Here is a 13,344-nt window from a genome sequence, read left to right as displayed (position 1 = left end):
CTTCTGTATGTTGACAAAAGTTGTTGAACCAAGTGTCGTACAGTGTTAATTTCTAGAGTTGAAAGAATTGCCACAGATATGGAATGGATGGTTTTCATGCTCTTCTGGAAAAGTCTTTCTTTTCTGTTAGTATCTTTTAGTATCTTTGTTCCTTCAGAATTCACTCATTCATCACCACATTTTAGCATTGGACTTCTCTGCCAAAATCATCCTTTGCTATCTTTCTAATTATAAACATCACACATGTTCTGTAACTTTTTTTTCTTTTTTTAGGTGATTTGATTCAGTTGCTGGGCTGGACATGCCTTTGAATGCAGCAGGCATGCTGGCATGCTTGTTTCCATTTACTATTCTGTGTACATTCTCTTTTTCTCTTTCTTAATAAGCAACATTTTATTTCCAGAATCTTGATAACTTCCTAATGCTGAAAGCATATTTTTCTCTTTTGTTAGCTATGTGGAAGTTTTGGAGTTTCCTGACAGTGCCCAATTGTTCAAGCTTTATGAAGTGCCTGCCTATATGTTTACATGTAGCCCATTTAAAAATGTATAATGTTTTATGTCTCACAATGAAAGGATATTGCACTTTCTGCTTTGATTTTTCATCTTACTAAATTTAAAGGACTAGCTCCCTTATTTTCTCCTCTATAGACCCATTCTTTTGAATTACAGCTTTTTATCACTTAAAAGCCATATGAAAAACTGAACACTGGAAAAAAGACTGTTTCAAAGGAATTGTAGCTTAATCTTAATGAGGGTGTCTTTGGTATTACTTCATCCCTCTTTAATTTTTATTCTTTCACAACTTCAGCAGGTTGAGTAATTTTCCAGAGTCTGCTTTCTTGAAATGGAAAGCTGGTATCCCTGAATTCAAATGGCTTGGAATCACTGATACCAAGGCAGCTCTGTTCAGTGAAGGGATTGACTTATTGCTAAGCACGAGGTAAAAAGATCTGTAAGTGAAATATTGTTTTTCTTTTCTTCTTTTACAGAGTTATAAAATTATGAAGATGTGGTTATTCCTGTGTTTTTTAATTGTTGGGATTCATTCCAACACTTACTGCTATGAGCGTAATAACCAAAGCGTAAGAAACCAAAATGAAAGAGGCCAAGAAAACCAAAACCTGCCATTGAAGATTGTAGGGAACAGTGTTTGTCAGTTTGCATGTTGTTTCTACAAAGAGATTTCTTCTCTTGAAAACAATCGGAATATTTTCTTCTCTCCTTTGAGCATCTCTACTGCCTTTGCAATGCTGACTCTGGGTGCCAGATCAGACACTCTGACACAGATTCTTAGGGTCCTTAACTTTAACCCACGTGAGATTAATGAAAATGAAATACATGAAGGTTATCGTCAACTCATGCAAATGGTAAAAAGTAGTGAGGGGTTTCAGCTGAATATGGGAAATGTCCTGTTTGTGCTTGACCAACTGAAGCCACAAGAGAAATTTTTAAGTGATCTCAGAACCTTCTATGAAGGAGAAGCTTATCCTATGAACTTCAAGAGGGCTGATCAAGCCCAGGTAAACATCAACAAATATGTAGCAGAAAGAACCAATGGGAAAATCAACGACCTCATAAATAACCTTGATCCACTTACTGAAATTCTCCTTATTAGCTATATTTATTTTAATGGTAAGATATCATTATCATATTCTCTCAATTCATACATTATTTCCTCAGGTCAGTCTTGGATTCCATTATCTATTTTTGCCATATAGTTTTGCAGATGGACTCATCTTGTTTTCTTTTGGTCTTCCCTTACACTTAATTATGAACAAAGCTATTGAAAATAATGTTCTACATGACACTGATGATATTTCCTAGCAAAATTTATTGCAAATTTTCCTGTATCTTTTAATACATACGTTTGTTTCCTGATGAAGATTAAGTGAAATGTACTTTGAGGAAGGCATTTTTACTCAGTAAAACATCTAATCTTATACAATCTAGTGGGATTGAAGCACTTCAATGCTTTGTTGGCTAGGAATTGGAAATCCACTTCAGCTGGTTCTTTAGCAAGTTCAGAGTTGAATTCAAAGAACACTGTTAAAGTAGAAATTAGCCTCACAAAAGAAAATATGTTTACTCAGTAGTTCTGCTGTTACTGAGTAAGTTCATTATCCAAAGCTAAACATGTTAACAGTAGCTCTAGTCTCACACTCATGTTCTCGTTTTTTTTTTTTTTTACTAACTATGCCTTTACTGATAGTATGGTTATAGTCCTGATGTGTCTGAAGGCACAGCTCTTCAACCTTTCTTTTTTAATTTGCAGATTCTAATATTTTCCAGCGAAGAGATGGACCCATGAGTATCAAATACAAGCCTAATTACAATAAGCTTGCTTTTCTTAATTAACTTGTGCAGTCTGCCTAGATACAGTCTACAGATCTTCATAGAGCTTTTCAGACTGCTGATCTAATAGGAGAAGAGGAGCAAGGCTGTAAGGCTCAATCAGTGGTCTAATAATAGATATTTTATCTTCTTTCAAATCTTCTCTTGCTCATTTTATCATATTTTGAAAACAAAGACATTATACTAAAAAATTATCTGATATCTGTAACTTACCTGATAAAAATATTATTAAGCTGTTTAATTGAAACAGAGATGATGTATTAGAAGTACTATTCTTTTAAAACTGTTAACCTGGACGCTTCCACTCTCCTCCCCAACACGAGGCTTCATCTGAAAATCATTCAAAACCACACTTTTATTTTGTTTTGCTTTTCATCTGTGTCTCTGCTGCTCGTGTTAATCTCTGCAGATTTGGCTGCAGCTAAATGGAGCTGATTGAATGCAGATGATTGATGTTTCTTAATTATTTTGAACACATACTTGTTTGTCTCAAATACTGTTTTCAAGATAAGCTTTTATTTAGCATCAGGCATGTCTTTCAAAACAGGCAAAAAAGCTGTTAGTTTTTCTTTTACTGAAAAGTGTTTGAAGAATAAGCAATAAATTTATTAGCACAATGGGGACAAAAGCCTCAGAAATGTTGTATTAAGGATAATTTTGTATTACACAATTTCTACATGTTCTGAAAATACGTTTTGTTTAAAACCAGGTGTTTGTTCTTATTACTGAAATTATTTCCCAACTCCTCCAAAGATGGTGGAGTTTCAGTTTTAGCTCTTCAACTAAAAAAAAAAAAAAGTAGAGAATAGCATTAATAGCAATAATAAGGATTTTTATTTTGAAATTGAGAGTAGGTTAACGCTAATTGATCTAGAGGCTGGGATTAATCATCTGGAGAGGCTCTCTAAAGCTCATGTACCTCTATAACCAGCCTATACTTCTAGGCTCTTGTCCACTCTCTGTGCATTGCAGCCTTCCTTGCACAATACTGGTGCCCTCTCCCTTTTTTGTGGTGTAGCATAGTGTAGAAGTCCTTCCCTAAGGACAGAAGCCTGTCAATTTGTTCCTGGGTCTCAGCCAGCAGGCTGTACTACAGCACTTAACAGTCCGTTATCACGCCCTAGCTGAGCTGCACACCAGAACTATTTTGAGATTCGTTTTTCCACTTGAACACTGTGAAATATTTGAGAAATGTGCCATGCCTAGAAGGTAACCTCCTAAGAGAGGACACCATAGAACGTGACTTCCTCTGAAACAGGAGGAAAGGGTTAGTGATTATAATCTATCTAATCTGCATGCTAAATCCTCACATAGCACTCAGTTTTTAATTAACCAAAGCTCTTTCTGAAATCAGTAGGTGTTTTCCCTGAGTTGAGCACTAGACAAAAGTTGTTTGAGTGTTTCAGGACTTGAGTCATTCACGTTTCTGTGATTCATTATACCTGTTTTTTTTCCTTAAGCATATCAAGGCAGAAGTCCTGCCTGTTGTATATCTGATGATAGAAGAAGTCACTGCTATTGAAGGAACATAAAAGTAGCAAGTTTTCCTATTTTCAGAGTATTGGCAGTTGTCAATTTATATTTTCAGAGCCCAAGACGTGCACTAACTAAGTCTCACCTCACTCTTTCTAAATATGAAATAAGTGCCGTTTATGCCCATTGCACAGATGGTGGAACCAGCAGAAGATAGTTATTTAATTTGTACCAAGATGTCTAGTACTCATTGTTCAAACAGAAATCAGAATTCATGGTTTTCTTGATGGCACTTATTTTACCTAGCATTGTGAATCTACTTTTGACCACTAAATTTGATAAAAAATTAGTTTTGTTCCAGAAGGCAAAATATACTACAGAGCAGCACCTCTTTGAAAAAAAAACAAAACAAAACCCACAAACAAAAGAAAAACAAATAACAACAACAACAAACCACAAAACCCTCAAAACAAAACAAAACCCCCCAACTTCTCCTGCCCCCCTTTTGTTTTTTAATCTGCTCAGCCTCTGAAATGTATGAGGTGGGAGGCTGGAATTTGACTTTGAAAGAATCTTTCAGAGTTTCATTGCAGACCGTTTGTTTCACTATGAAGAGCCTTTGAAAATTAAGTATTGTGAGCATGACAGTACGAAAGTTTTCTGTTGTTGGGGGTTTTTGTTTTTTGACCTAGCAGCCTTGTAGAATGAAATTCTCCACGTCTTTACTGGCCTTCAACTAAAGTGGAGTACAAAACCTTTCTCCCTGCAAGTAACCTGAATTCCTCAATTTCTGTGGAGAATTCATTCCTCATGTCATCCTTCACAAGTCTATTTTGGTGTGGGAACAAGAAAAGGAGAGAATGTTTCTTCTTCTGAGCTCTCATTTAAATTCTGCATCATATGAGGGCTTTATAGACTCCTTTATAGGTTGTCATGGAGGAAAAGCGCACACTAGAACGCTTGGTATCCCATCTAAACAAAGGATATCGCAGCCTGCTGTAAGATCTAAGGGAGTTTTTAACGTAAAACTCTACATACTGTGTTGCTATTGCAATATTTTGAGTATTCTGTAAGATCAAGGATTCATTGCACTTTGGTTTGTCTTTGAAGCTGATCCAGCTCTCGATTTCTGTTATCTATACACGTGTCCTAGGTGATATGTCCTATGGTTTCATGTCCTCAAAATATCCTGTAACTCTCTCTTATATTTCAAGCTGAATGGCAAAAACCTTTCAATCCAAAATACACTAAAACCAACAAATTCTTTGTGGCTGGAAACAAGGCTGTTGAAGTCCCGATGATGTTTGGAATGGGCCTGTTCAACTATGGCTATGATGAACAGCTGTCTTCAACTGTGGTGCAAATGGATTACAAAGGAGGTGCTTCGGCATTTTTTGTTCTGCCTGATCAAGGAAAAATGAGGAAGCTGGAGAAAAGACTGTCTTGTGAACATATGTCAAAGTGGAGGACATTAGTCTCCAAAAGGTAAAATTCTGCAGTTCTTGGTTCAGATGATAGGCAAGGAAACACGTTAGTTTCACTGTGCTGGGCTATGACACAGGTTCAGGATACTGGGTTTCGTTCTGTTTCTATCTACAGAAGAATTCCCACTGACCAGAGTTGAAGTCTGGCTCTCTGATGTCCCTGTGTTTTCATGTTCAGTACTGCACAAAGTGAAAACCTTCACAGCTTTAGGACTTCTGCCTTTCCCGCATTTTGTTTCCTATCTTCAACTTTCCATATCCCCCAGTTTTCTGTCCTAAGACAGAAAAAGACCTGGTCTTAAGATGGCCTCACTTTTTGAGGAGAGGTCTTCTGCCTTCTCCTATTTACAAGTAAATTCTTGCCACTTTCCTTCAGCCTTTTTTCTTGTTACTTGCTTCCTTTCTGCCTATTATAGTTACCAATAATTGCGCATTTAAAGCTGAAACAACTTTAATTTGACAGTTGTGAGGACAAAGCTCACTGACAAGAGTATAGAGCAGCTGGCACGTTGCAGAGCCATTATAGTCAGGCTCTCTGAAGACTTAGGAAGGCAAAATTGGAATAAACTACACTTGCTTCAAGGTCCCTTTGAGACTAGAAGACAAAAAGCTACATGTTTTCTGGAAACAACTTTAGATTCCTTCTGTTTTGTATCATGTGTAGTGGTAGCCTTTTATGGGACAAAATATGTGTACAAGCATAGGCACAACATGTTTACAGAATTCATTAACCTGATGTGTAATTTAGAGACCCTCACACATACACATCCGAAAATTGTATTTTAGATGATCAATTCTCAAGACAAAAATGACACCCTAATGCAGAAAATCAAAACCAGTGTCATGCTCTTAACTCTGATTAAATCTTATAAAAATAATCTAATTTTTTTCATTTAAAAAAGACAAAAAAAGTATGTAATTCTCTATGCACCTACATAGTTTTGAAACTTCTGGGGGCAGCTATGTGATTTGTGACTAAAATCACTATAGGACAAATAAGGTGATGAATCAAGATACTTATTAATCACTTCTGTTGAAGAAACACAATTGCCTTTAAAATCAGCAAGAAAGATACTAAATACAATTTATAAATATAAATGTATTTCCTCTCTCCATCCTCTCCCTCTTCCTCAAACTGAAATAATCTACCTAAAAGCCACAAATGTGAGATGTAAATCTTATAATCCAGAAAGGAATCACTGGAAGACGACCGTATTTCATGCAGCTCACCATTTTTCATCATGACAGTTCTCACCTCCAAACAAATGACACGAACCTTTTCACTCTGGTTTTCAAAGCCACTGGTTGCCTTTGCAATTATTTGGAGTATCTGGGAAGTCTTAATAAATGGGTTTGATGTAGGATATGGAATGATTTAAGGACTGTGGGCAAGCTATGTTTGTCCTGTTCTCTGTCTGCACACTTAGGTTTACCCAAGTTGCAGAAGCATTGTGAGGAACATTTTTCATTACTGTTGGGTGCTGAACAGGGGATAGCACTGAAGTATTGCCAGTACAGGCAGTTGAGATCTATTTAATGGCTGGATTGTGGAGAAAATATCACTTTCTCTTCTGGAAAGTGTATCCCAGTGCTTCCTGTCCGGTCACATTGTTGCTGTGTGCCTACAGCTTTCTCTTTCCTGCCTGTTGAAAGCAAATGGGGGATTGTGAATGAGTGTCTTTATTGTAAGAGCAAGACAGATGATTCAATGATAGTTGCATCCTCACTTGAGACAGCAATCAGCAGCGTCAAAAATGAGGGAGAAGCAAGAAATCAGCAACCTGTTGTCAATCCACCAGCACTCTCATTTTTGGGTACCAGCCAGCTTTGGCATTAGGTGCTGTGCTACATTGGAGGCACGGGCCCTCTTCTTCCCACTGTCCACTGGATGACTTGCTCTTCAAGCAGCTTCATTAAGTGCTCCACATTTCCCTGACCCAGACCCTGGTTAGTTGGCCTGGTTTCTCACCAGAAATCAGTACCTACTCTAAACATTATCATTAACCTCATTACCCTGCTACTAGTGGTAAATGTTGGTTTTAATCTTTGAAAAAGAATTGTTAGCTTCTAACTGAAAGAGTAAGGAATAAATATGTCAGAAACACAGAGTTTTGATTAATTTATGGAAAGCAGCAAACTATTCACTTTCAAAAAAAAAATCAGACATTGCACTTGACATAGAAAAAGAATTATCTATTGGCTCACTATATACTGTCAATATGCTTTTGTTTTTTACTTTGTCATCCATATAATCACTGCTACATGTTGTCCTGTTCCTTTGGTATACCTTTTTATTTTCTTTGTCCCAATTTATGTGATAAACACAGAAGGACAATGTTTCTTATTTTTTTTTTTTTCCCCTCCCTGAAGTAACCAGTGAACTTGGATGTGTTGGAAATCTGTGTCCAGCTTGAGACACCTAAAAGAATCACTTTTTCACAAGGTGCACCCTCCTGAGGATGCAGTAATGAGGCATGATGAAGGTGCTTTCAGCAGAACATGCAGAGCATCTCTAACTTCTGAAAATACCTGATTAAGGTCCTTAGGGCGGTACATCTGTACTGCTGTGCCGGAAGATCACTTGCTAAATCTCACTGTTTATGTGCTGGCTTACTGCAGACTGCAAGCCATCAACCTACAAGTCTATTCTCTCAATTAGCCTTCCAACATTGTTATAAAACTTCTTCTCCCCATATTACTGCCACTATACCTCTTACATGCAGGCTAGAGAGAACCTGCAAACAAAATGTCTCTGGAGAGAAAGCAGGAGGAATTTGCTTCTAGGGAGCTTGTGTTATACTGTGATCCGATCACAAGTTTCACCATATTCTTGCACTTTTTCTCTGGCAGATCACTAAATGTGTATATTCCAAAATTCACTGTTTCTGGGACATATGACCTCAAAGATATGCTATATAAAATGGGCATCGTGGATTTATTCACTGATAAGGCTGACCTGTCTGGGATCACTGGGCAGCCCCAGCACAGGATCTCCCAGGTAAGTCATACTGGGTTTTATTCTACGGGTCCATACTTACATCACTTTCTTTACAACTATTCATGCTGCACAGCTTGTGTGAAGAGGCTTTGCTTCACAGGAGAAGGCAGCTGTTGGCATACAGAGTATTTCACCCATGTTACTTGCCAGTGCAATTGAGTTGGAGCAAGCCTAATTTTTTTTTAATCTAGGAGGCCTTTTTGATCTGTGTAGGGCAACTTTATGAAACAGATATGACTAAATCATCATCTTTCTGCACCTCGGTACCCTCCTGCAGCATGTTGTTACGGTCATTATACTGCTGCTTCTGTTCATGCCTACCTTCTTTAGCCTGTCTGTGGACAAGTAGGGAGCTGTAGAGTGTATCACTGCTTGTGTTTTATGGAGGGGAGGGAAGAGGAAAAGCACGGCTTACTTTTAAGGTGTTTGGGGGAAAGGCAAATGCAGTTATTAAAAACATTCAGTTTCAAGCCTATGAGAAATTAATCTCATTATTGTCAGGACCAGGCAAAAGCTACAAATAAGTCATACTTCAATAAACCTAGAGTCCAAAACTGACAATCAGTGCAAATTTCATTGTCTAATATGAACAAAACAACTGTCCTCATGACCTCAGGTGGAAGTTAGTGTCTGAGAATATCTTGATTTTTAAAGGTAAAACTTACATGTTTATCTGCTCTAGCCCTCTATTTCTGGCCCTTCACCTTTGCTCACATTTTTCCCAAGCCATTAAGGAACATGGGAAACAATTTCAGCATTCCATTCATTGTGCTAATCTGCATGTTAATTCTTCAACTATATGAACATTTAATAGGCAGTTAAAAGAGATCTTGCTCTCTTAACCTTTAGTCTAGCTTCACAGATCTGCATGAGTGGGAGCAGGCAATATGAGAAGAAACAAAGCAACTGTTTTCACTAGCAGGGCCATGCCCCTTCACTGGGGATGAACTTTTACTCTCTGGGTCTGTGAAAGCTATGCTGCAGGTAGCTTGCTGATTTTCTTTCCAACTTTGTTGTCTGTGCAGAGGAGTCACACCAGTTCATCTGACACCTGTTTCTTAGCAATTACTTCTTCAGGCATTTTTAGCTCAAGTTGTTATTTAGGTGACTGGTTTTGTACCTCCTTGACTTGTAATGTGTCTGTTTATTCACAGGCTATTCATAAGGCTGTGGTAAAGGTGGATGAGACTGGCACTGAAGCAGCAGCTGCCACAGGCATGGAAATAGTCCCTATGTCCGTTCCGCTTACCATTGCATTCAACAGACCCTTCCTAATGGTCATATTATTGAATAACGATATACTCTTCATGGGAAAAATTACGAACCCTCTGAAAGAAGATTAAGTTGATGTACATATTAGGTATGAGGTTAGCACCACTGTTAAATCAAGTGTTTGACATGGCATGGCTACTGAGGGCTCTCCACCTCTTAGATGACATTATTCACTGTTTTTTGTAGATGAGACTCTTCATGAATTTAAGTTGTCACAGTTGCATGTTTGTTTGGGCCTTGTTTGGTTTGTTTGTTTTTTTTTTTCTTTTTTTTTTTTTAAGAAGGTTGCATCAGGCAGAACTGTCATTAGATCTGGGACAAAACAGGCCTGTGTGATACTGGCGGTATAGATACATCTTCTAGTAGGGAAGATGAGGAGCACGTGGGTGGAGAGGGTTGTGTAAGCCTGCTTCTTCCCTCATGGCCGCCTTCTCACCTTTATTTTGCATTGGCTGACAAATGGGTACAAGTTATGACACTTTACTACTTGTGCCCATTTTCATACCAACATGAAGTTCATACCTGGCATAGATCTTAATATGCATAATTCTTACTACCTTGCATAGTACCATTGTTGTCCAATGAGTCTATTACATCCTTGTCTTTCAGCTGTCATCCCAGCTAGACTGCTGCAAAAGGGGTCCAAAGAAGGTGTGTTTTATCCCTGCAGATAAATATTGGCCTGCTCACTGTTTCCATGAGAGTTTACAATCCAGAGTCATTCCAGCGCAAAAGTTAAAGGTTCTAAGAAATGGGCCTAAGAAAAGAAGATGTTGATCCGAAAGTAATGCCTCCTATTTATTTCCATGGAAACTATAACAGATAAAAAGAGCACAATAACACTGTTTGATAGAACAAATTCTCGGCTACAAAACACTATTTTTCGACACAGTGCCCACCATCGCCTGTGCATTTTTGCCAGTGCGCCACGCTTGTAAAAGGTGCACCAGCAGAGGGGACCCACCATCACTGTCACCACTGCTGGAATGCGCCACCCACTGCCCACTGTGCTGACACCGACTGTTGGGTCTCTGTAAATATTCAGTGTTGACAAATATCAATGGGTGCAATTTTTTCCACAGTGAGAAATTTAATTAAGCACCTTTGCTTCATATGCACTTCCATGCCATGCCATATTGTCAGACCGCCCCTCTGCTGCTGTCTGTCCTACGGCAACAAAACTGAATGGAGTATTGGCAGGAAGGTTCAACCTCTACTGCCATACTACCAGCATCCACCTCTGACATTGTGGGCCAACGTAATAATAGGAAGTATTACTTTTGGAGCGGCCTTCATACTGATTGGATGATTGGCAGGAAGGTTCAACCTCTACTGCCATACTACCAGCATCCACCTCTGACATTGTGGGCCAACGTAATAATAGGAAGTATTACTTTTGGAGCGGCCTTCATAGATCAGACCTCTGCAGTTCAGTGCTCTGGATCCTACCTTTGTGAATCAGATATACAGCTCAGAGCAACCAGAAGACTACTTCTAGCCTATGCCTGCGCCTAAACCAGCTTCTAGAAGCCCCCAAACAGCAGGAAACACAAGCCGTCTCACCCTACTTCCAGTGCCGTCTGGCCTTGGGACATTAGCCATGGTAGTAAGCACCATCCCAGTATTGTTTGCAGGACCAGGCACCCTACCAGTAACACCTACAGCCCCTCAGTGACACTTCCCATGTCTTTTGACATAACCCCTTCTGTTCCCAGACTGTCCAGTAATACAATATTGGGACTCTATTTCTCATCCAACTCATGGTTAGTACAGCTGCATTATAAATAATTGCTTTCGCTATGAGATACAAAACACTAAAAGTCACATTTACAATGTACATGCTTATTTATTTTTCTTGTTTACTTTCCTCTATTTTTTCATCTACTTTTCACAACATCAATCATTATATCATTTCTTTGCTCATGTTCATGGTATATATCTGATCTCTGGGTGCAGGAGGGGTAAATTATCGACTAAAATGAGTTAGTCTGGTAATAGATACTAAGCATTAACACCAGTCTTTGTACAGCCTTGAAATATGCAGACAAATGTACTATGGTAGAAGAACAACAATGAATAAACTGACACAAAAAAGTTTCCAATTTTGCTATTTTATTTTAGTAATTCCGAATTAAGACTTAAGTATTGCTCAAGCAGGTTTTTTTGAGCAGTGTCAACAAACAGTATATTAATATCAGTATTAATATACTGCTCACAGACTGTAGATCAGTATGGTAACACCAGTAAGGAGATTTGGTAAGCTCTCTGTTTGGCCTGATCAGTAAATCCTTGTTCAACACATATTAGATTATCTCTGTTAGGAGGATATCTTTACAGGAAAGTTGGGCATTTCTTTGATGCAGGGATGTTTAATTCAGTGTGCTGTTTCTACTCTATCATGTGTAGTTTTGTGTGAGTCTCTCAACTCTCTTCTGAAAAGCTCTCTCTTGACTCCATCTAACAGCTATGTCACCAGTTTTAGCACGATTTTGAGCTGTGGATCCTGTTATTAAAAAAAAAAAGGAGGGGGTCATTACGACAAAAAAACCCAAGAAATGTGTTTAGAAGCTATCATCAGCTTTTTACAGAGGAACTCGCTTCCAAATTAAAACCCTAGAGCAGAAAACTTCATCTGTGTGGCATTCACATTGGACAACAAGAAAGAATAAATTTAGTATTTCCCATACTGAAAACTAGATGTACTCAATTTGTTTTTCTTTGGTCTTTGACTACCTCGCTGGATCCATAGCAAACCTTGACAGAGTTTACTTTTCTATAGGTTCTTACAAATCTTTGTGATTTTTGTTGATCTAGAGGCAATGTAGACCTTTCTACGCCACAAAGAGTTTTCTGACATAATCAAATCTTGCAGCTTGCTTTCCTGTAAAAACATCTGGCAATGAATTTGGATATAGATAAATTAAAAAAAAAAGTTAAAAAGAAAAAAATAATTGGCATACTTACACAGCAAAATAAATTAGTGTTGCGAGGAAAAACTTCAGAAAATGGAAGAAATGGTCAAATCAGGGAACACTCTCTGCCAAAAAGAACAACCCCAAACATTAAATCTAAAACTGTAATAAGAAAGGACAAGGACAACTTCGAGAAGAAAGAAACCAAACAAACCTTGCAGAAGTCATAACATATAATAATATATACTTTTCCAGACATCAGAAACCTGCCAGAGAGCCTGAGGGGCCAGTAGATGTTTAAAGTGTAAAAGAAGTGTTCAAGGCGGGTACTGGCAAAACAGAAAAGCTCAATCCATTGCACATGTACTTTCTTTGCAGTGATTGAGCCTGAGCAACCATTTCAAGTTGAATCAACAATAGGAGAGCTTTTAGAAAAAAAAAAACAAACCAAAGAGCAAGTAACAACAAAATGTCAAGATTGTTTAGTATGCACACAAGACCTCCTAGATGTCTCAAGAAGAAAAATATTAAGATTTCCACTGTGATGCATCAGTTAGACTGGTCTCTGTACCAGAGTAACAAGAAGTGACAAATGTGACATAAGTTTAAAAAAAAAAAGATGCAAGTGAACATGCGGTGATTTGGGAACAGTTATTCTAACTTTGATGTTTTCGAACCTGTAGAATTTATAGTTGTATGGATAACTATGGCAAAATATTGAAGAACAAACATAACTTTCATAGAATCATAGAATCGCTTATGTTGGAAAAGGCCTTTAAGATCATCAAGACCAACCATAAACCTAGCACTGCCAAGTCCACCACTAAACCATGTCCCTAAGCACTACTAGC

At 38.1% G+C, this 13,344-nt stretch overlaps 1 protein-coding gene across 1 annotated transcript; it reads left to right on the top strand.

The window, feature by feature from the left end:
- Positions 1-1,009: 1,009 nt before the first annotated feature.
- Positions 1,010-9,652, top strand: LOC104493257 (alpha-1-antiproteinase F-like). The gene is made up of 4 exons (XM_010135906.1): positions 1,010-1,634; positions 5,042-5,312; positions 8,162-8,309; positions 9,464-9,652. The coding sequence occupies exons 1-4, from the start codon at positions 1,010-1,012 to the stop codon at positions 9,650-9,652; spliced, it is 1,233 nt and encodes a 410-aa protein (XP_010134208.1).
- The last annotated feature ends 3,692 nt before the right edge of the window (positions 9,653-13,344 follow it).

This window comes from Buceros rhinoceros, unplaced genomic scaffold (assembly GCF_000710305.1).
Source record: "Buceros rhinoceros silvestris isolate BGI_N320 unplaced genomic scaffold, ASM71030v1 scaffold8735, whole genome shotgun sequence".
NCBI lineage: Eukaryota > Metazoa > Chordata > Aves > Bucerotiformes > Bucerotidae > Buceros > Buceros rhinoceros.
Note: the sequence above shows the minus strand (reverse complement) of the source record. Positions and strands in the feature narration are given on the sequence as shown.